This window comes from Candoia aspera, chromosome 1 (assembly GCF_035149785.1).
Source record: "Candoia aspera isolate rCanAsp1 chromosome 1, rCanAsp1.hap2, whole genome shotgun sequence".
Taxonomy (NCBI): Eukaryota; Metazoa; Chordata; class Lepidosauria; order Squamata; family Boidae; genus Candoia; species Candoia aspera.
This window is the reverse complement of record NC_086153.1, coordinates 244,561,974-244,586,528: the sequence shown is the minus strand read 5'-3', so window position 1 is coordinate 244,586,528 and position 24,555 is coordinate 244,561,974. Positions and strand designations below refer to the sequence as shown.

The window sequence follows — 24,555 nt, the reverse complement described above, 5'->3', positions numbered from 1 at the left end:
CATCTCAGACCAAATAATGGTTTGTATTTTGTTTTTGTGGTTTGGCAGCTGAGCTGAACCTATCTGATATGAGCTCTCTTAACCAATATTGGAAGAGCCATTTATGTCTTCTCTCTTTCTACTTTTGCTGAGAAATAATTCATGTCAGAAAGGGTTTCTTTCTTTCTTTTTGCTTGAACTACTTACATCAATAGAAGGGATGGTGCATGGGTATTGGGGGAGACACACATTTTCTCTGGGAAAAAAGATGCTGTGTGGTTAGTGTCAGATGTTGCTATCTTTGGCAAAAGCGTGAGCAGAGAAGTTGCTTCCTCCCTGCAGTTGGCTCAGCTTGTTCTCTCACAATGAAGGCTGAATTTAATCCCTCTATTAGACCCACAGACCTCTGATGGCTCTGGCCATTTCCTCACTGTAATTTATAGCATCTTCCAGCGTCATCCAACTATCCTGATGCTGGTATATCAGTTATGAAGATGGGCTTTCCTATTGCCACAATGATGTTTGGGTGATGTTAGAAGATGCTATAAATCACTAGTGAAGAGGAAATGGCCTGGGTATCTCAAGTGCAATGCAACACGAAACCTAGACTTTAATCCCTTTCCTACTTAGGCAATTCCCACCAGAATCCGAGACTGATAGACGTAGACAGTAGAAATGCAGGATCTCTCTGGCGCTGCTCCCTCCTTCTTCAGCACTGGGGCTTGCTTTCTGCAGGAGCAGCAGATTCGAAGGCGCGGTTTAGGGACGTTTCAGAAGGTCTCTCCGAAGCTCTTCCATCGGAAACTCACACAAGAAAGCCGGGAGATCAAGCTGAACGGAGAACATCGCCAGACGGAGTCAGGATCGTCTCCAGCTGCGTGACCAACGGCGTGGTTCCCGCCTCTCCCTCCGGGCGCTGACTGTTGAAAAAACTAAGAAGACTGCACGCGCGCTGCGCACACACTCCCTGTCCACTGTGCATCTCTACTTGGACCCTCCTTTTCCAGGTGATTCCGCTCCGCATGCTCCTGCCAGGATCTGCCTCTCCCGACGCTGCATTAGGACCCAGAGAGAACTGCTCTATTCTTGGCCCAGTGCGCCTGCGCGAAGTGTCCAGAGACCGGGCTAGCTGGATTAGCGGCAAGAACGACGGCGGCAGAGGCGGCAGAGGCGGCAGCAGCAGCAGCAGCGTGTTCTCTGGCACAGAGCCTTCAGCACCACCTGCCAGATCTTTTGGGCGGCGGGCGCGTGGGAGGGGAGAACAGGGGGAGAGCGAGGGCAAGACGCGCCGATCTTCCGTCTCCCCACAGCACAGCCCACCTGCGGCTTCAGCACTGCTCAACCTGCCTGGATCGCCGGCTCCATTCAGCCCGCTGTGAAGGAGGAATAAAGATGCCCTCGCCTTGATTTATTCTGGCTACCCAGTCCCCGCATCTCGTTCCACCTTCTGCCTCGAGGCAGACCTAAGCCAGCCAAGCCCTCTCTTCTCGAGGCAAGCTTCCTTGGCGAAGGACTCGAGCGCTGTCCAGTTCAGCACCGCGCCATCGTAAACCGAGGCAAGCCGGTGCCTTGCGCTTCTGGCGCCGCTCTTTGATCAATCCCAGGAGGGGCCCTCAGGCAACAGCTGCAGGCGCGAGCGGCGCTTTTTGGGCTGCTGCGAAGTGTGAACCGCATCAGCAGGGAGGACGCCAAAGAAGACACCAAGACGGAAGGCGGATTTCGTGATCTTTGTTTGAGCTGGGGAACGATTAGATACATCTTCCCCCCCACCCCACTATTAGTTATTGCTTCATCACCACCACCGTTTCTTTAGAGCCTTTGAATTTCACGTGCTTGTTGAATTTCTATTGTTAAAAATCGACACCAGTATTAGGAATGCTTTGGGCTCTTCTGAAGAGCTGCCTCTTGTGCCTGCCTCTGCCTCTAGGACTGAGGTACTGAAAGATTTTGTTCAGCATTTTTAGGAGATTCAGTCTGATTGCTGCTGCTGAGCATTGGCATCTGCCCTTTCTTCCTCCCACTGGGTTCATGTGTGTGTTTGTGAGTGTGTGTATGTGTGGGCTGTGTTTGTGAAACCCCATTTTACTGCCCTCAGTCTCTGTTGCAGGCCCCTATCACCACCCTTTGCATCTTCTTTGTAGGTCAGCAATGTGGCACTGGATGTGCTAATTGCCACCGCTAAGCAAGGAAGCAGTCCTCCTCACTGAGAACCATACTCCCCTCCCTAACAAAACACCCTTCACCACCTTCGTTCTTGGAAGGAGCATTTCATCAGCATGTTCTATTGGTAGGCACCTGAACCCTGCATTTAACGATAAGAGCATGTTAATTTCCTAATAAAGAACTTGAATCTGCCTTCATTAACTTTCACTGGTACTCTTGGTTTTGCATCACTAGCTGTGGAGGATCTAAGTGGCTAAGAACAGTGGGCGTCTCTTGCCCACATGTTTAAGGTATCAAGTTAGTTACTGATTGCAGATGAGCAGCCACCCCGTATGTGCTTGCTGTGTGTTGTGCTTGCTTGGATGATTCCACGACATGCCTAATAAGAGACGAGATGGGTCAGGGCGATGAAAGTGATCGTATTGTGATCAATGTGGGAGGGACTAGGCACCAGACTTACCGCAGCACCTTACGCACCTTGCCCGGCACGCGGCTGGCCTGGATCGCTGAGCCAGATGCCCACAGTCACTTTGACTATGACCCCCGTGCAGATGAATTCTTCTTTGATCGGCACCCAGGTGTCTTTGCCCACATCCTGAACTATTACCGAACAGGTAAGCTGCATTGCCCCGCAGATGTGTGTGGACCTCTGTATGAGGAGGAGCTAGCCTTCTGGGGCATCGATGAAACAGATGTGGAGCCTTGTTGTTGGATGACCTATAGGCAGCATCGTGATGCTGAAGAGGCCCTGGACAGCTTTGGTGGAGCACCTCTGGATAGCAGTGCTGATGATGGAGATGCAGATGGCACAGGAGACTCGGGTGATGGTGAAGAGGAGCTGGAGATGACCAAACGCCTGGCCCTGAGTGATTCCCCAGATGGAAGGCCTGGGGGCTTTTGGAAGAGGTGGCAGCCCCGGATCTGGGCACTCTTTGAGGATCCCTATTCCTCCAGATATGCAAGGGTAAGCCATACAAATCAAAACTCAGATTACTTGTTTCCATGCCCTTTAAGAAGGTTTTTAATTTGGTGTCCCTTAATCCCCATTTGTATGTCATATCCTGCATGTTCTTGCCTACACTGTACTCAAAGGCAGACAAGGAACAATATTGCCTCTAAGGCAGACACCACAAGGGCAGATACAAAGGCACCACACACTTTCCTTTTTTTGCTCTATGAGGGAAAAAAAAAGCATTCTAACAAGTCAAAATCCCAACAAAAAAAGAGACACTTTTCCACACACACGCAAGTAGTTGCCTAGAACAGGGTTCCTCAACCGTGGCAACTCTGAGCTGTGCGGACTTCAACTCCCAGAATTCCCCAGCCAGCTTTGGGAGTTGAAGTCCGCACAGCTCAGAGTTGCCACGGTTGAGGAACCCTGGCCTAGAACATGTCTTGGTGTCAAGACTCCTTGTTAACCTTCCTTCCATTTTTTTTTCCTTTCTACAAGATGAAGAAATATTCATGACTAAAGCTTCTTAATGGCAAGTTCTTTGTTGTTGTTCAATGAGCTGCAAAGGCACTACCTTTTATCTGATTGCCAAGCCTAATGATAGACAGAATGCTCCAGATTTAGGTTTTTTCTATAGCAACTGCATTTCCATTAGGCGAAGGCCACTCGTATCAAGCCATGCATGTAAACAATTATTTTACTGTAGGGCAAGACAACGATTCTACCTTCTCCTCACCAGCAGTTGGAAGCCACAGAAAAGGAATTCTACACTCAGCTTATCACTGGGAATGTGATCAAGTTAGGCAAAGGCTTGTCAGAATAGCTGTCTATGCTGTGGTGAGGAAACACTCTTTTGTGCTAATATGGGGACAGATTTTGCTTTCTCTGATGTCATCAACCAAGCACACACTGACGTCACTGGAGGCTGGATCAATCACATGCAGCTCTTGCTGCATGGAATATGGAGAGAATGGATTGATGGATGCAGGGAAAATACAGTTAATGTTAGTATGATCCTACAGTGTGGGGACACGTGTACATATTCACGCACTTATAAAACCATACAGAAATGAGTTCCCACATTTATTCATCTACCCCTGGCATTTCCACATTCTCCTTATGCATTATATAGGAAAAAAAAGTAATGATAGTTTCCCCCCCCTCCCGCTGCTCAGGCATGTTTATTGGTGTCTGTCTGTCTGTGTGTCCATGCATGCATACATGCATACAGAGAATTGATTCATTCCTTCATTGGTATTTTCTGTATGGAGAAGGAGAAGGCTCTAAAGCACTTCAAAAACAATTGTTGATTGTCTAAAGATGAACAGAAAATTTGATGGGAACAGCTAGATGAATTATTGGGTACATAAAACCATTTGTGTTATTTACTGGAAGCACTGAGTTCAGCAAATATCTCAGAATAACTGGTGCCAGGTTGGCAAAGGAATAAATGAGATGTTCTGTCTGGAGGCAAGCCCTGAGCTGCTTTCACTCTCTTGTAGGTGACTGTTTTTGTTAGGTAGTCTTCTGAGATTCCCTGCTGAATTTAGTGAGTTGAAAGTAGTGAGTCTTTAAATAGTATGGAACAGGAAAAGATTAATTAAATATTTACTACAACATAAAAGCAAAAAGTGTTACTGAGCAGCAACTTTTGACCAGTAATCTTTCCCAGGAGAGTGTGACAGTGTGGAAGTAAAGCTGGGGGCTTTTTCAGTGAATTTTGCTGGCTTTGAGCAAAACTAGAAGCATAAATTGGTTTCTGGAAAGTCTGTCCAATGCCATGACGCCCTGGAGCTGCTAAATTACACATACTGTATATGTCAGGATCAGAGACATCCTGATCTAATTTGCAGTTGTTTGTGGAAAGACCCAATTCAGTACATTTGAGGAGAAATTGTAGTTCATTGCTGAAGCACATGCTTTGTATGCAGAAAGTTGTATTCCTAGCAGCTTCAGTTAAAATTATTTCAGTGAAAGATATTCTGGAGACCCAGCTAAAGGCAAAGTAGAAAGCGTAAGTGAAGGCTCAAGTTACTAAAGCCATAAGAGAGTCAGTAGAGGACCTGTGGTGTATAACATGTGTTGTTTTGTGGGTCACCTGCATCAATTTTTGTTGTACATGCTCTGGAATTCTATTTTATGTGTTCCTTTGATGTGTATATCTTTAAACCTTTTGATTCCTTCTGCTAATAGACCCAAGCTATGTGTTAATAGACCCAAGCTGTGTGTGTAGATAGTCCTCATAATATTATTATTATATACAGGTGTTTCAAAGTTTCTGTAAAAAGTATATGCATATCCATGCAGACATTTATTTAGGTCACTCTGTCCTGTATGTTCACATGTCACCCATTAAAGTTACTTTACACTAATGGACACTCAACATTACTGTATATCATACAAAAAGCAAACAATGAATGAATATATATATATATATGTACATACATACATACATACATACACATACAAGAATACTTGGATGTATGGTATTATACTTCAGCAAAGGATCGTTACCTTGTCGTGGTGCTGGAGCTTGAGCACCTCAATGATGCCATGAGCTAAACCGTGAAGGGCCACCCAAGACGGGAAGGTCATGACAGAGAGGTCAGACTAAATGCGATCCCCGGTGAAGGTAATGGCAACCCACCCCAGTATTCTTGCCGTGAAAACTAAATGGATCAGTACAACCAGAGATATGTCGGTATACCATCAGAAGATGAGACCCCCAGGTCGGAAGATGGTCAAAATGCTACTGGGGAGGAACAGAGGATGAGTTGACGTGAGTTGAACAGACGTGATGACGCAGCTAGCTCAAAGCCGAAAGGATGGCTAGCGGCCAACGGTGCTGGTGGTGAACAGCAAATTCGATGTTCTAAGGATCAACACACCACTGGAACCTGGAATGTAAGATCTATGAGCCAGGGCAAATGGGATGTGGTTATTGGTGAGATGTCAAGACTAAAGATAGACATTTTGGGCATCAGTGAACTGAAATGGACTGGAATGGGCCACTTCACATCAGATGACCACCAGATCTACTACTGTGGACAAGAGGACCACAGAAGAAATGGAGTAGCCTTCATAATTAATAGTAAAGTGGCTAAAGCAGTGCTTGGATACAATCCAAAAAACTACAGAATGATCTCAATTCAAATTCAGGGCAAGCCATCTAACATCACAGTGATCCAAATATACGCCCCAACCACAGATGCTGAAGAAGCTGAAGTAGAACAGTTCTATGAGGATCTGCAGCACCTACTGGACAACACGCCTAAAAGAGATGTTATTTTCATCACAGGAGACTGGAATGTTAAGGTGGGCAGTCAAACGACACCTGGAATTACAGGTAAGCATGGCCTGGGAGAACAAAACGAAGCAGGACATAGGCTGATAGAATTTTGCCAAGACAACTGACTCTGCATAACAAACACTCTCTTCCAACAACCTAAGAGACAGCTTTATACATGGACTTCACCAGATGGACAACACCGAAATCAGATTGACTACATCCTTTGCAGCCAAAGGTGGCGGACATCTATACAGTCGGTAAAAACAAGACCTGGAGCTGACTGTAGTTCAGATCACGAACTTCTTATTGCACAATTTAGGATCAGACTAAAGAGATTAGGGAAGACGCACAGATCAGCTAGATATGAGCTCACTAATATCCCTAAGGAATATGCAGTGGAGGTGAAGAATAGATTTAAGGGACTGGACTTAGTAGATAGGGTCCCGGAAGAACTCTGGACAGAAGTTTGCAATGTTGTTCAGGATGCGGCAACAAAATACATCCCAAAGAAAGAGAAAACCAAGAAGGCAAAGTGGCTGTCTGCTGAGACACTAGAAGTAGCCCAAGAAAGAAGGAAAGCAAAAGGCAACAGCAATAGGGGGAGATATACCCAATTAAATGCAAAATTCCAGAGGTTAGCCAGAAGAGATAAGGAATTATTTTTAAACAAGCAATGCGCGGAAGTGGAAGAAGACAATAGAATAGGAAGGACAAGAGACCTCTTCCAGAAAATTAGAAACATCGGAGGTAAATTCCAGGCCAAAATGGGTATGATCAAAAACAAAGATGGCAAGGACCTAACAGAAGAAGAAGAGATCAAGAAAAGGTGGCAAGAATATATGGAAGTCCTGTATAGGAAGGATAACAATATCGGGGATAGCTTTGATGGTGTGGTCAGTGAGCTAGAGCCAGACATTCTGAAGAGTGAGGTTGAATGGGCCTTAAGAAGCATTGCTAATAACAAGGCAGCAGGAGACGACGGCATCCCAGCTGAACTGTTCAAAATCTTGCAAGATGATGCTGTCAAGGTAATGCATGCTATATGCCAGCAAATTTGGAAAACACAAGAATGGCCATCAGATTGGAAAAAATCAACTTATATCCCCATACCAAAAAAGGGAAACACTAAAGAATGTTCACACTATCGAACAGTGGCACTCATTTCACATGCCAGTAAGGTAATGCTCAAGATCCTGCAAGGTAGACTTCAGCAATTCATGGAGCAAGAATTGCCAGATGTACAAGCTGGGTTTAGAAAAGGCAGAGGAACTAGGGACCAAATTGCCAATATCCACTGGATAATGGAAAAAGCCAGGGAGTTTCAGAAAAACATCTATTTCTGTTTTATTGACTATTCTAAAGCCTTTGACTGTGTGGACCATAACAAATTGTGGCAAGTTCTTAGTGGTATGGGGATACCAAGTCATCTTGTCTGCCTCCTGAAGAATCTGTGTAACAACCAAGTAGCAACAGTAAGAACAGACCACGGAACAATGGACTGGTTTAAGATTGGGAAAGGAGTACAGCAGGGCTGTATACTCTCACCCTACCTATTCAACTTGAACGCAGAACACATCATGTCACATGCTGGGCTTGAGGAATCCAAGGCTGGGGTTAAAATCGCTGGAAGAAACTTTAACAATCTCAGATATGCAGATGATACCACTTTGATGGCTGAAAGCGAAGAGGAACTGAGGAGCCTTATGATGAAGGTGAAAGAAGAAAGTGCAAAAGCTGGCTTGCAGCTAAACCTCAAAAAAACCAAGATTATGGCAACCAGCTTGATTGATAACTGGCAAATAGAGGGAGAAAATGTAGAAGCAGTGAAAGACTTTGTATTTCTAGGTGCGAAGATTACTGCAGATGCTGACTGCAGTCAGGAAATCAGGAGACGCTTAATCCTTGGGAGAAGAGCAATGACAAATCTCGATAAAATAGTTAAGAGCAGAGACATCACACTGACAACAAAGGTCCGCATAGTTAAAGCAATGGTGTTCCCTGTAGTAACATATGGCTGCGAGAGCTGGACCATAAGGAAGGCTGAGCGAAGGAAGATCGATGCTTTTGAACTGTGGTGTTGGAGGAAAATTCTGAGAGTGCCTTGGAGTGCAAGAAGATCAAACCAGTCCATCCTCCAGGAAATAAAGCCAGACTGCTCACTGGAGGGAATATTAAAGGCAAAACTGAAATACTGTGGCCACATAATGAGAAGACAGGACACCCTGGAGAAGATGCTGATGCTAGGGAGAGTGGAGGGCAAAAGGAAGAGGGGCCGACCAAGGGCAAGGTGGATGGATGATATTCTAGAGGTGACGGACTTGTCCCTGGGGGAGCTGGGGGTGTTGATGACGAACAGGAAGTTCTGGCGTGGGCTGGTCCATGAAGTCATGTAGAGTCGGAAGTGACTAAATGAATAAACAACAACAACATGGTATTATAATTTAATGGCTATACTACAAACCTCAGCTTAGCTGAAATGCCATTAAAAAAGAAACTCATATAGACTATTTTTAAAACATCAAGTGTAAAGAATAAAATGTTCATCTGGGAAAGATTCTCCCCAAAAGTATTGTTAACCTTTTATTATACAGTACTCTTCCAATATTTGCATTCCTATTATGCTTTATGTGCATTTTTTAAAATGATTATATATTTAGCTGTAACCAATTTCCAAATGGCACCCGTATGATTGTTTGGATGAGGCTGAGTCTCAGATTTACGAAGTCTTTAGAGCTGGATGTGTTCTGAAGCCTTTTAGATACCTGCAATGAAGCATCTTCAATCTGTTTAGAATTTACAACATTTCTTATTCTGTGGAGTTGTCTAAGTCCAGGAAAAAAATATCAAACTGCACAGAGCATAGTTGTAGTAGTAATCATTATCATCATTATCATAATCTGATATTGAGTGGAATGATACCGCTTCATCCAGGCCAAGAATAACGAACCTTTATTATATATCTTTCCAGTATAATCTGCATTATATATTCATATGCAGAAAGAAAAATGTTTTGCAGGACACATTTCCTTATTGACTTCCTGCAATGGATTCATCGATGTGGGACCTCCTCTTTCACCTCCTCGTATTAGACAATCAAAACAGAAGGTTTAAGTTGAAAAACTGCTAAAAAGTGTGCATACCTGTTCTAGAAAAAAAAAACCCAATTCCTGGTCAATGTAATTAGAGACATTAAGGATTTAATTTTAAGGGTCTGAAGGTATTACAGATTTAATTTTAAAACCTTGCATAATAGATTTAATTTTAATAGCAGAGGCACATGTTAGTATCTGATGCTAAAAAAGTTTAGTATAAAATAGATATGCTAAAACCTAGGAAAATATATTCTACCTCCACCTCTGAGACAGTCTCCTTCCTCTTCCTGATAGCACCTTGCTCCTAAGTGCTGATTAGACTCAGTGGTCATGAAGTAATTGTTCCTAGAAGTTGATGGAAATGCAGGGAAGGGAGCTGGCTTAGGATAACATGGATTGGCTAGTATCCTAAATATTGTAGTTGCATCCCTTTGGCTGTCTTTTTTTTTGCAGGTTCCCCTTATACTAAAAATAGAAGCATTAGGACCAGTAGTTGTAACAGGTTTGAAGAAGGCATGGTAAGATGCATTCCAGGGCCCCTACCTCCTTAATTTGACTACCCTCCTTATTAACTCTGTCTGTCCTATCTCCATCATTCTACTTCTTTTCTGGCTTCTGGCAAGCAAAACTGCTTCCTTTCCCTTGACCAGGGTAAAGCCAGTGCCCAAATTGGGTGGGAAGAGCCTTCTCTGTATATACATTTCTATTTTCTCTCTTTCTGATAGCTTCTCCTTTCTCTTTCTCTCTTCCAAGCAACAGGCTGCAGGAAGGCATAACTGATCTGAATGGTTTAAACTAGGCAAGGTGGAACAAAATTAAGCTGAGGATTACATATGTTTTTAGGAGACATGTAGTTGCCCACCCTTGCTATAGCTTGAATTTTAGGTGGTTGCATATGGGAAGGAAGATCTATGTATGGAAAGGACTGATAGGAACAATCTGTGGTCCACCTAACATTGTAGGCTTAATAACAAGAATGTATATATTTAGCAATAGGCTAGACTAATCATTCAAATAAATCAACACACACAAGCTTTAAATGTGGATGGAGGGGCTAAATGCATATTTAAATCAATGCTCAAGTAGTTAGTATGTGATTTATTGTATGGTACTGCAAATGAAATCTTTCCTTAACTAACACCAGCCATAATTATTTCCTAAATAGCAACAACAACACCTCTAGCTATTACCATTCTGATTCACCACATCATCAATAATTTCTACATTGTGTAAACATTTCTATGAGCATAAAGTATCTATCAAAATAAAAAGAGTTTCTCTCCATGGGAAAGAAGGAGCACAATCTAGTAAGTTTGCAGCTGGGATTTCCACTCATATTAGACAGGTCCAAAAGGTCTGGATTTGGATCTAGGTTGTGTTTTTTGATCTTTCATAGTCACATTATGTATTTGATCTTGGGTAAGTCATCCTCCTCCTCAGTTTATGTATGCAGTGACTTATAAGGTCAAAGCAGGTCAATATATTACATTTTTAAGACTACATTTAAATATACACTTTAAGACTACATTTAAATATAAACATGGCAATATGATAAATACATGTCTGTAAATTCCAGTACGCTCATGAGGAAGCCATGATTGACTACCATTTCCTGTAAACACTTTGGGGAGGGGGAATAATGTGTGAATGGTACTTGGGGTAAAAACAGTTACAATTAAAATGGAAAATCACTCAGCAACATGTGAACTTTCTCAGGTTTTGAGTAGAGGAGGAACTCAGAACACAATTTACAACTCAGAGACAGAATATGTATTGCCTGCAGAAAACCCCAGATTTAATTCCAACATCTCAAATAATTGGTGGGAAAACTTCTGCCAGAAACCCTGGCAAAGACTTCCAGTTAGCACACGACACTGAGTAGATGAATAGTCTGATACGGTACAAGGCACTACTTTATCTTTTAAATTAATTTAAGTGCTTCACAAAATGCAATCAGAAAATTAAAATAAACATCCTTGCTCAACTCCTATTTTATTTACTTGCTTGCTAGACTGAGAAATTGAAAAAAGCATACTGAAAGATGACAGTGACAACCTGCTCCAATATCATGCCAAGAAGTAATGCTGTTAGGAGTAGACTTAAAGTTACTCTACCCTGAACAGAAGAGAAAAGATTATTCATTGAGTTGTCTATTTTTTGTTTGTTTGTTTTGGTGCCTTTGAGTCAGTCTTGACTCCTGGTGACTGCCTGGACAAGTCCCTGCAGTTTTCTTGGCAAGATTTTTCGAAGTGGTTTGCTCTTGCCTTTTTTATAGGGCTGAGAGAGACTGGCCCAAGGTCACCAGCTGGCTTTGTGCCTAAGGTGGGACTAGAACTTACAGTCTCCTGGTTTCTATCCTGGCACCTTAACTATTATGTCAAACTGGCTCTCCTAGTTGGTTAACAGGATATAATTAACACTCAGTTTAATGCAAACAGGAATAACCCTCATCCCTTACTTTGAATACATAAAAATGAAGGGCATTTCCCAGATATACACATTCCCACATGTGTATGCACAGACATTCCTACAACCAATTCCTATCCTAGCATAAGTGATCATGGTAGGCATACTATATTAAATAATGGGATGTCTCATTACATGGAATGCAGAAAATATGTGGCCTCATGACTTCTGTCAATTTTAGCCATATATTTGCAGAAGAAAAAAATGACAACAATGAATAAGATAATGTGTGATTTAAAAAAACTTACCAAATTAATCATAATACTAATGAAGATGGTCATATTCTGCAATGCAACTTGAATTGTGATGCTTGATACCTGATGGTAATTATTTAAAATTTGTTAACTAATTGGGAATAAATATAGTGGGATTAAAGAATTTTTAGGAAAGAAATCTCAATCTTTGAATTTTGTAATATGATATAATTTTGTAATAATCAGAATCCATAAACCACTGCAAAATATATATGCTCACTGGGCAAAAGAGGTAGGTTCTTAGGTGAGAGAACATGGGTCTGGGGAGATTTAAACCACTATTCCAGCACAATGTGATCCCATGAGGCATCTCCCTTTCCTCTTTACCCAGGAGAAGAATGAAGAAAGGTATATTATGGGATCACTGAAATCCCTCATATGCCTTTTTTGACCCAGATGTCTAGAAACAATAGAGGGACATCCCAGTTCATAAGTAGAACTGTCAAACAGAAGATGCTTCTTGAAGTGCTCAATCACTAAAAGCCATGTTGACAGGATCAGAGGGGTTTCATGACTTGGCTACTTCAGGAAAATGCAATAAAACTCAGCTAATAGTAGAAGAGCATGTTCTTTCTTACACTTTCTATCTCTTTCTTCCTTTCTATGTATCATTACTGGACATTTAAACTGTAAATTCAATAATCTCCAGCCCTCAGATTCTTTGAACTTTCACTCTTTGACTCTGAAGGAAGAATGCTGTGATTTATCTTCTCTTTCTGCCTTCCCATCAATCTGGCTGGCTGGCACTTTCTGAAGTCCAGAAATCACAACATCAAAAATCTCCACATATCTACGTGGGATTGGGCAGGAAAGAGAACTGGGAGATGATAAGGATCCAAAGGTTCTTCAAAGGCCCTAAATTCTTTTCTATGCCATTAACCCATAGGTATATTCAGACTACAGTAGCTCTCAAGTTGGATGATATATATATATGTATGTATGTGTGTATGTGTGTATGTATATGTGTATGTGTATGTGTATGTATGTGTGTGTGTGTGTGTATGTGCATGTATGTATGTATGTATATGTATATGTATATGTATATATATATATATATATATTGTGAATAGTGGGGTGGAAACAGGGCATTTTGAAAAGAATTAAAAAGGAGTTTCCCTTGTGAATAATGGAAGGGGAAAAGGTTGAAAAAAAGAGGGTTTTTTTCTTGCTCATTAATATGATTGTTCTACCCATTCAGTTGACATTCCTTACTAACATGTAATTTTAATACAGATTATGCTTCATTATAAGCCCTAGTTTAAAATGGCAATTAATTACTCAGCAGCTTTCTGGTATGAAATAAGTAATAAACAATCACCCAAGGATAGAGTATGTCATTTTGTTTCTGTTTTTTTAATTTATAATGTGAATATAATGGATCTAGTCTTACTATGCTCACATTTGCTGCCAACATGCCCATTTAAGCAGGGGGGGGGGGCAGGGAGAGAGAGAGAGAGAGAATAAAGTCTCTTGGGTTTAAGGCAGAAAGGCACACAAATCTCAGTGACACAGTTATTTAAAAGACAGACATTATGCATACTCAGATAATTCAGGATAAAAATCAAAGCACAGTTTCAAGCTTTCTACAGTTAAAGTCTTTTAAAAAGTATATAGTTCATAGATGTAATTTTGATAATTGTTTAGATTTAATACTAGCTCCTAACACTACCCTTTGTAGAAAATACTAGGAGAAAAATTGCAAAGATTTAATTGTAAGGACAATGAAGAACTAAAAAATCCATAAACATGCTATATTTCTATTACAGACTCTGACATTTTACCAAAAATAATAAGAAATGCTAACAGAATTTCTCTTTATTTTTATCACTTGTAGTTAAATGTTACCTTATACCAGATTATAATGTTATCTGCCCAAATTAATTCTGACAATGATATCTAGTACTCTAAAATGAAATGAATCCAAAACCTATCTTAGCACATACTTTAACAAGCAGGCATCCAGATTTTTCCAAAAACAGATTAGAGGTTTCTCATTATTTGCACATTTATATTTAATTCATATTAGGATTCCCAGAATTTTTATTTGCTGTTTCTTTAATTAAACAGAAAAAAGAAAGGAAAAAGGAAACACACTCATACATCTCATATATGTATATAACATTTTAACACAAAAAAGTTTAAATTAAGGACGATTATTTCACTATAGTCTGTAACTGTAAGCAACGGTTTCCTAAGTCTCTAGTAACATCAGGTCTTCAGCCCACTGAGTAATTTGGATCATACATGTATCCTTCCAACATTGAAAGACAAGTGTGTTAGCAGTAAGAGTGGTGCAGAGAATCCATTTTTGTTGTCCAGCCATTGACTTCCATGAAGTAGGTATTGAACTACCTTCCTAGACATCGAAATATGGACATCCCAAAATATGAAAACCTGTTTCAAAGTTAGATTACTATATGTAATGATGTCTTCCCAGAATATAACACTTTCGGGAAATCACAAAAACGTATGTTTGAATAAAACATTATTCTCATTGCATCTCATGCAAGAGGATGATTTACTCATTCCTTTTCAAACACAATGGGATCCAGCAAGTCTGAAATATTTTCTTCTGAATAAGTCAAAGATCTAATGACATTTTTATACAAACATTAAGACAGTCTCCCATTGTTTAGGCAAACTGGGATCTTCCATTCAGCCTTTGATACCTGCATATCAAATTGATTTACAACGAGTTCTTATAAAGACTACTGTGGGTTTCTTTGATGACCACTTCTAACCATTTAACTATCTCTTAAGCTGAAAATGCCCTGTTCCAAATCAATATGTCAGAATTTGTGACTATGGAATATTTTGGTGTTATATTACTCAACAATTGTTGTCTGTTAGGAAAGACCCTACATGTTATAAACCTGCAATGTTTACTTGATGTGCTATTTCATTTGTGTGAAGAAGAACTGTGCTATTTTATTTGTGTCAAGACAGAACCAGTCCTTTCTTTTATTCAGATTTCATTTAAGCCAGTCTGTTGCATTTTTAAATAAACTGGAATAAAAAGCAATTAGCTTTGCAGTTTTTCTATACTTAATATACATTGCTGCTAACTGAGCTGGTGTCCTCTACTGAGGAAATTACATATTATATATTCCTACTGCAAAAGAAATTCATTCAAATGATGATCACAGGATGGATAAATGTTCAGTTAAATATGCTTTAAAATTAGATGGAATCTTAATCTCTGATCATTCTATTTCAAATTTTAGCCATCTTGAACTGAATAAGTAAAGATGAAGCTAACTACTCTAGCCTCTTTTACTTAATTCAGAAAGTGTTTTTTTTCTTCCTCTATGTAAATGTATGTCAGTATGATCCTGTGCAATACCCAGTCTTGGTTATGTAACATTCTGAATCACTCTGAGACAGTCAAACATATTTCTGAAGTTTCTTTTGTTTCACAAAGAGTCCCAATATTTTTTCTGTCACTAAGAACAAAATCAAGGGCAAATGGATCAGATTTCAAGGGATTCTCACTTCCTTCAACATGATTCATGCATGGCAGTGCTGTTCAAATTAATCATGCTAAAAATTAAGAATAAATCTGTGCTCCAAGATTTTCCAAGGTAATTGCTCATGAAAAGGCCCTTTAATAACAGTATGTTAAAATTACATGGTAATGATCTGGGATGGGGGGAAAATGCAATAAATCTCTAATTTCAGTGAGCTGCGTAGAAAGCAGTAGTAATGTAGTTGCAGCAGACTGTTCTATTAATAGTCTCTTACTCTATAGTTTTTATTTAATTTTTTGTTACCTGTCTGGGCTCCTTGATCAATAGGAAAATGGAATATAATTCAGATAAGTAACTATATCAATATTTAGCAAGATGTGGTAGATATTTGAGCAGTTAGATTTGCTGTGGTAACCTTTGTGAGAAGTGGTATAGAAATAAGCATAGACTCCTGTGTCTCATGTGGTGCAGAGTGGTAGGCAGCAGTATTGCAACCAAAACTCTCCCCACGACCTGAGTTCGATCCCAGCAGAAGTTGGTTTCTCAGGTAGCCAGGTCAACTCAGCCTTCCATCCTTCTGAGGTCGGTAAAATGAGTACCCAGCTTGCTGGGGGAAAGGTAATTATGACTGGGGAAGGCAATGGCAAACCACCCCGATCTATAGTCTGCCAAGAAAACGTCATGAAAGTGGCATCCCCCAAAGAGTCAGAAAATGACTCGGAGACCTTTCTTCTTTCCTGTGTCTTCAGTTCCCTTTTTTTATTGTTTATTTATCAGATTTATATAGCTACCCATCTTCCCTTTGCTGTGTTTAGGTTTGGCTCCAGCTAATATACTCATACACTGAATAATATACTCAATTTTTCACATGGATGTAAGATCAGGATATTATGTGGGGCAATTCTTTCTTCACTGAGATCCTCATTGCTCAGGAGTCTTCCATATCCTATAGAGAAGCTTTGGGAAGGAGAGCAAGGGGCAAGAGAAGACTTTTTCATCATTAGCTTCCTTAGGTTAATTTATGTAAGAGAAGATTTATGACACAAATCTCTCTTGTAATAAATACCATGCTTAATCTTCCACCCCTTTTCCTCAGATTAACTGATACCAGGTTTTACAGATGGACCAACAAAGTGATCAGGCTGCAAAAAATGTCAAGGATAAATGGTTAATGTATAAAACTCAGTGGGACTTATTTCTGGGAAAAGGTATATAGGATTGCACAGTAAATGCCACAGATGCTTAATGGCTGTTTGATACAGAAGTGAAAGCGTTGTTTTCAGAAACAAATGCATTCATTGAACTGTGCTCAAGCAGTAAAGATGCACTGTAGCTGCCCTGATTAGTCTGAGGTGTTTATTCCTTTAAGAAATCCCCAGAGTATGTGTGGCTTTATTAAAAGACTTAATGTAAATTTAAATTACTATGGATTACTTGAAATGTTAGCTACATCTAGGCAGCAATAAATCAATATCCCAAAGGGCACTGGAACTTTTTGAGAAAAGATCACGTGAGAAGACCATTCCATTTTTTTCTTTGCAAATTTCATGAAAATATATTTTCTTTTCAAGTGTCATTATCATCATCATCATCCCTTTTCTTTAAACTGTTTCTCAGGAATGCAAATACGCACGTACCTATTGAGCAACACAAGCAGCTTATCCCAGCAGCATAAGCCTCTGCAAAATGTGGAAAGATGTGTCAGATATCACATGCTGTTACAGGGTTTGCCAGTTGTCCATTTGTGCCATGGCAGCTATTGTTGAATCTTTGCCTTTTATAACACAGTCCCAGTGTTCTGATTTCAAAATGGAACAGGTGATTTTTTTTAAAAAATTGCAAGGAGATCCTTTGTTATCTCAGTAAACTTTTAGATGGGATCCATCAAAGAGTTAAGAAGCTTTTAGCCTTTTCAGGAAGCATGTGAGAAAGAGGTAGCTTTCTAAAGGTACGTCAAGATTCCTTCTGCTAATAACAGAACAGTATATTTTGCAAAATGAGATTGGGGTTTAGAGACTTTTACTAGCCTATAAAAATCCTATGTATTCACCTGAAGTTGCAACTCTGTGAATTATGAATGCTTTAGATTAGTGCCTAAGTTAAAATGGTGAGCCATAATTAGTCCATCCTTAAAATGCTCTTCTATCCTGCAACCTACTGAAACAACTGATATTTGAAAACTGCAAAATTGTCAGCCAACGTGAGTAAAAATTCAATAGAAAATATGTCAATAGAAAAACACCTGGTCTAACTTCTAGCTGAATAACTGCATGATTCATTAGTACACCCATCCCACATTGTATTTACATGGTACACAGTAAATAATATAATCATGCACTGCTTATTGAATTTAATTTAGCCCAACTAATCTGATGGGTCATCTAGGGATCAAGGAAAGGAGACGGATTTTTAATAGCCTAAATTTTTCCCCCAATAACTAGATTATAATGCCTATCAGAGTCTGGGAAGAGACAGAAACTCATCTGGTAGATTTGAATGGAGAACCTATTTATCTTTTGCCGTATTCAAACACAGTGAACACAGGCCCAAGAGCCACACCAAGCATGTTTGGGGAAAAGCCAGACTGTTCCTAGAGCCTCCTCTTTTTTAAGCAAACACAAAGCAACACTGCTATTGAATGACCATAGAGGAGTGTTGGGTGCAGCTGTCACAGAACCTCAGTGTTTCTAATACCCACCTGTGGATGAGATGCAGAGACTTTGAGGAGCAGAAAAGTGACGATGTTTTGCTGGTCAGGCAAAACACTGGCAATCAAATGATGTGCCTTTGCCTGTGCTACTGTGGGAGCCTGTACTAACAGAGAAGTGAGACAGGGAAGATAGCCTACCACAAATAACTGTTTCGAGGAACTACAGGTAGTTTCACTTAATGACCATTCATTCAGTGATGGTTCAGACTTATGACGGTGCTAAAAAAACCCAACTTACAACCAGTACTCACACTTATGACCATCGCAGCATCCCCACATTCATGTGATCACGATTTGGGCACTTGGCAACTGGTTCACATTTATGACCATTACAGCATCCTGTGGTCACGTGGTCACCATTTGCAACCTTCCTGGCCAGCTTCTGGCAAGCAAAATCAATGGGGAACCCTGTGATTCACTTAATGACCACATGGTTTGCTTAATGGCCACAGGGATTCACTTAATGCGCCACAAAAAAGATTGTAAAATCGGGTCAGATTTGCTTAATGATCACTTTGCTTAGCAACTGAAATTCTGGCCTCAATTGTGGTCATTAAGTGAGGACTACCTGTATTGCCTGCACTACTCTGGGCAGGCAAGGATAGCAGAAAAATTGCTAGAGGCTAGTCAGTAAAAGTGGAGAGAAATGACCACCTGTGCAGCTCTGAGTTTCCTATACTTCACAAATAGAAACTAATATTATTAATTATTTTTAAAATATTAGCTCTCATTCCACTGAGAAGGAAGGAAGGAGGTGCTACAGATCAATAATAATATTCCTCAATTCCCCTTGAGAGTCCAGTGAACCTAAGGTGGAACAGAGATTTTTAAAAGGTTTGAGAGGCCTCAGCACAAAATATTGCCTTGAGGCCCCTCCCACACATGTAGTTCTCTTTCCATAGCATGGCCCAATGGAATATATGGAGAAGCCCAAAGCACTATAGGGAAGCAAAAGAAACACCACCACCAGAAGTCCCTGAGGTGGAGAAAGCCCACAAATAGTTCTCTAGCAAAAGATTTCTACCCTTCATGGAAACCTAGAAATAAATTAAATAAAAATAAATACACATGTGATTGCACCCCTATGCTCTGAGGCTACTGCTTAAGCTTACTGTAGGTGCCACTCATTCGAAATTGTTATGGACTAAAAAAAAAAAGAAGGTTAATGGCCCTATACGATTAGTAGTGGATTGTGGTTAAGAATCTATATGAAGATTCTTTCAAGTCGATTCCCCACAGAACATAAGCAAAACTAAGTAGAGGCCATTCCTATCCCTGTCCCATTCTGATAGCTGGAATGGCCTCAGAACTGGCAGAGGTGCTCTGGAAGTGCTAGACCAGAGGCTTCAGTAGCATCATATCACCTCTGGGGCTGCCCAAACATTTGCAAGTCAAAGTTAATGAAAAGGTGACTAGGTCTGGATATGTTGGGTTACAAAAAAAAAAAAAAATCACAGCTATGTCCTATTGATAGGCAAGTGGGTTCAAAAATCATGTTAATGTGTGTTCATATAAAGGAATTCTTCAGTAAAGTTCATGCATGCACATTTAGCAGACAAAGATGATGCTGGTGGTATCTTGGTCATGAAATATGCTTGCAAACCAGCTACATTTGATAAAGACTATTTGCTGCTACAGTATCCACATTTAGGAATCATGTCTTTGGGAGGCACCCGATCACTCTCTGTCTAACAATCTCCTAATAGGATTCTGTTCTAGTGGGGTCTTTAGTTTAGCTATTAGACACATAGAGAGTATTTGAAGTGTACAGTCACACTCTACCATGACATGTGACTCCTGTGGTCTTAGACATGCAGTATTTACTGTATCTTTCAAAGTTTCTTCGTCCTTTTTGACTCAAAAACAAGTCTATTACAGCTTAAAACAGGCTAAAATAATAGCAAAAGCTTACTAAGTTAGCAGTTTTTCTACTTGGGTGGACCTGGGAATAGCTGTCTGGATCACCACCAGAAAAACAGAAAAGATGCTGGGCTCAACCCACATGAAGCTGCAGATAAAAGAATAGCTAATCTTAGATGGTGTAAAACAGATCTTTAAAAATATTTTTAACAAGGTAAATAGATCTAGATTGGCTAAAGAGAAAATGTTCAGGAGATATCCTTGCAAAGGAACCATCATTTTAGCCATGGTCTTAGTTTGAACAACTTGCTAAGACTCCTCAAAATATGACTTCTTGCATGAAAGATCAGAGGTAATTACTGAAAGGTAGATGTGGTTGCTGAAGGATGAGTGACCATTGTCCTGGCCTGAGGACATCTCAAACAAGTTAAGAATTGACATTGGAATAGAAGTATAATTTTTAGAACTTTTGAGAACATATGGCAGGAAGGTGCTAGGGGTTGAAAAAAGGAGTTTTGATTCAGTGAATCTTAGATTGAATCACCCCATCCAAGCAGATTTGCAAATCACCACAGATATCTGCTTTGATGGAACAATTTGAATCAGGTTGCTGCGAAGCACTCCACATATTCAGGGGCTTTTCTGCTGCTTTTGGAATTGTTGCAGATACTATATAATACCTCAGTCTCACTTATGTAAATGCAGAACACTGAAAAGGAGAGGAAAAGTGTAATGGGCTTTCTCATAATTACATTAGTTATGACTTCTTTGAACTCTCTTTCTATAAGAGCTCTTTGGGGATAGCAAAGTTAACAGAGCTTTTGTTTCATTCATTTGCTTTTTGGCTTTTAAATTCTTTAATGTGGACTGTCAGAAGCCTTAACTTTGCTCTGACTTTGCAGCAGGGAGGGGGCTTGATGGTGGGCATTCTCTGTGGAGGTTACCCTTCTCTGAAACAGCTTGCCCCCTGATATAAATGCATGATCTCATGATCTTCCAGAAGCCCTCTGAGATAGGGAAAGATCTCATGATCTTCCAGAAGCTTATAAAAACTTGGCGGTTCTGGAAGACCTTTGGGAATTGAATGGTGTAGATCTCCCAGTGCCTGGAATGTTATAGCTACCTCTGTGATTAATTGGAGCTCCTAACCTCTTATTTTTTTTGCACATCGTATTTTATTGCTATATTGGCTTTGTCTGTTGCTGTTCTACACTGCTTAGAATAAATTGGTCCATACATTCAAGCAGAAAGAAGGAAGGGAAGGTTACTTCTGTGCTGATCCTGACAGCACAACTGGGATTTCAGCTCTCAACATTGACTACAGACTCAGCACTGATCATTCAGGTATTCACTTTTGGGTCAAACTTTATTTTAAATTCTGCATAGTTGGGATAAATCTGAGTTTTTCAAGAATGTGTGAAAGGATGCCAATGACAGTGTTGGCCTAAATGCTTGCTAGTTTCAGAAATGGAGTGGGGAGGGGACAGGTACAACTGCAAGGCTTTGCATCCCACTTTCTTTATGGCCTGCCCATCTCTAGCATTGTGCCACAGTGCTCCAGGCTGCTTTTGTTGCCTCTGCTAATTAAAAAAACACAGAGAATTGCCAGCAAGTTACAGAATCCTGCCCAGAAGAGCCAAGGCTTGCTAATGTGCCCTACCCAGTCTACAATTTGAGCAAAACCTGTGATGAGGAGTCCCTTCTCAGGAGGGTTCAAGCTTGCTAAGTGCTTATGCCAACCTTCTTGGTACCCTCTCAAATCCATCAGTCAGCTATGCTGCCTTACAGGAACAAATCTGTAGTCATTCTTTTGAGCCTGCACAGAAGAGGCCAAGTTTGCCAGTGTGCCCTGCACAGCCTGGCAGCCTATCAAAACCAGGGATGAGTGAGTCCTTTTCATGAAGGATCAAGCTTCCCAATCAGCTATGTCAACTTTCTAGCATTCTATTAATTTACTCTGCCAAACTAGTGATCAGAGGCATCATTTCAGAAAGGCAAGGGAGTGGGCATTCTTCAATGTCAGTCCAAGCCTCCCACCCCAGAAAAGTAAATGAAAAAAATAAGAGACTGCTTATTAAAATGATTCTGAAAAATTTTATTTTTAAGTAAAGTAGAACTCTTTCTACAGCACTTTGCACACCTTAGACTCTATGCTGGACAATGAGGAGGCAGCTGTGCTGTCCTTTGCTCATTCCTGCTATTTCTCTTTTAAAAGAGGCACAAGATGAATGATTCAAAGCTTTATTGAAACTCTTGGAGGCATCTGGCAGATATTTGACAGGGTTATTCTTTAAGGAATAAGGTTATCCCTTATTGTTTTCATCCCATTCTGCACCCCCCCCCCAAATACTGTAATTAATCCCATTATAGTATATGGACAAAACTTTTCTTCAGATTGAAACTTGATTATAAAAATGGCTTGAATCAATTCAGTTTGTCTGTGAACCTTGGATTACAAACTCTGATAGAATCATACAATTTTCAAATATTGAATCTCCAATTAAACCAGGGCTAGGCCACTCAGGCCTCAAAACCAGCATGGCACAGTAATTAAGTTGTGGACTGGGGAGATCTGGGCAAGTCTAATCTTAGCTTCAGAAGCAAAAGGGTGACTTTGGGCCTCTTTTAGCCCAACCTACTTCACTGAGTTCTTGTTGGGGAAAATGGGAAGAAAGAATGCTATGTATGCCACTCCTGACGGAAAGGCAGGATATAAATCTGGTAATTGAATAAAGAACAGGTGGAGAATGGGTTAATTCAATAACTGTTGATTCAACTCTTGTGTATGGTCACTTGAGGTTTTAAGAAGGTTGGCAAGACCACGACAACCTTTAGCTCCACTCCACTTACAGTTTCATCTTAACTTAGAGCCCAAGACCTTCCTCAGGCCTCAGATGCTTTCATGGCTGAGGCTATGGAAGGGTCCTCTTCAGAGTCTGGGGTCTCAGTTAATTGAAAGACTACACCCTCAGGCTGAGATGGTGTGCAGAGGATTCCTCATATTCAGAGTCCTCTTGAAGCCTTCTGACTCCTGACTCTGGAGGAATGACAACTATGAAGGAATTTGGGGAATGGAATTTTATGGGGAATGCATCTTTAGGAGCTCTCTAAATCAAGACTGTGCAGAAGTTGGAAACTACTGGTTGATTTCTAAGCAAAGAGCTATCTGTCAACAAAGGTTTCTGACTCTCAATAGCTTAAGAAACCGAAATGAATATAAATAGTGCTTGGAGTAGCTAGGAATACATTTCTGTGTGAAAGGAATGTGATCTCTCTTCTGCTACTGACAATAATTTCTTAGGCTTAGAAGAAGCATTCCGCTTTTTAATTCAAGAGCATGCCTTTTACATCTTGCTTTAGTTGGTGCGGTGATAGTGCACATGCTTTGAACAGAGAAGGTCCTAGGTTCAATCAATAGCATTTAAAAGAGGGGTGGAGAAGAAAACCCCTCTAAACCCTGGAGAGCTGTTGCCAGTAAGCGCAGAGAATACTAAGTCTGACTAGCTTTTCCTACGGGATTCTTTCAAAAATGGCTCTAATATTTGTCCTTGCTTTTTAAACATAATTCCTAGAGTTGATAACATAGAAGCAAAAATAGTGAAGACATTAAACTAGAATATCACAATGATGATTTAGGCTCTCTTTCCTCAGTGACATTTGTGACGTTGCACGTTCTACTAGAGCATCACCGACGAGGGGAGAAAGTACAGTGTGAGTCCCTCCGTGTGTCTCAAGGGTGGTCCCATTCCGTGAATAACCAGGCCAGTGGGCCTGCTCACTCCGTCTCTCACCTCCTGTGCCTCTTATGGCACTTGGGTCACAAAAAAGTCACTCATAAATTAGTGCCACTGATATTTTGAGAAACTGGGGTGTTTTTAAAAGCAATTATTTTTATTGCAAGAGATGCTGCTGCTGAGCCACTCCCCTCCACTGAACCAGTTTTAAACTCCTGGTTACATTGCTACAGTAGTGGATTTTTCAAAGTTGGCTGTGTCTCAGTATTTTGCATTAAACAGCAATTCGATTAAGGCTAATAGATTGCCCAACATTAATTTTCTCTAAGAGTTCAAGGCAGCTTATGTTGGTATCTCTTTCATTTTATTCCCATAATAACCATGAGAAATAGGATAGCTCAAAGATATCCAGAGAGTTTCTATGGCTGATGATGAACTCGAACCTGAGCTGTGCTAGTTTGGGCTCAGCACCTTAGCCTCTATGCCACAATGATGTCTCAAAAGATAAATGCCTTGAACATCCATTCTTAATATTAGGCGTCCTCTAGAAATTATTACAACAATCCAGCAGTTAAAATAGCTTTCCTTA

General features: G+C 40.4%; 1 protein-coding gene across 2 annotated transcripts in view; it reads left to right on the top strand.

Annotated features, from left to right (window-relative positions):
* Positions 1-2,536: 2,536 nt before the first annotated feature.
* KCNC1 (potassium voltage-gated channel subfamily C member 1) overlaps positions 2,537-24,555 on the top strand; it is a 126,143-nt gene continuing 104,124 nt past the window's right edge. For both annotated transcript variants that reach the window (XM_063289386.1, XM_063289387.1), the window contains exon 1: positions 2,537-3,106. In XM_063289386.1, the coding sequence (XP_063145456.1) occupies positions 2,537-3,106 (570 nt within the window). The remainder of the gene's footprint in view (positions 3,107-24,555) is intronic.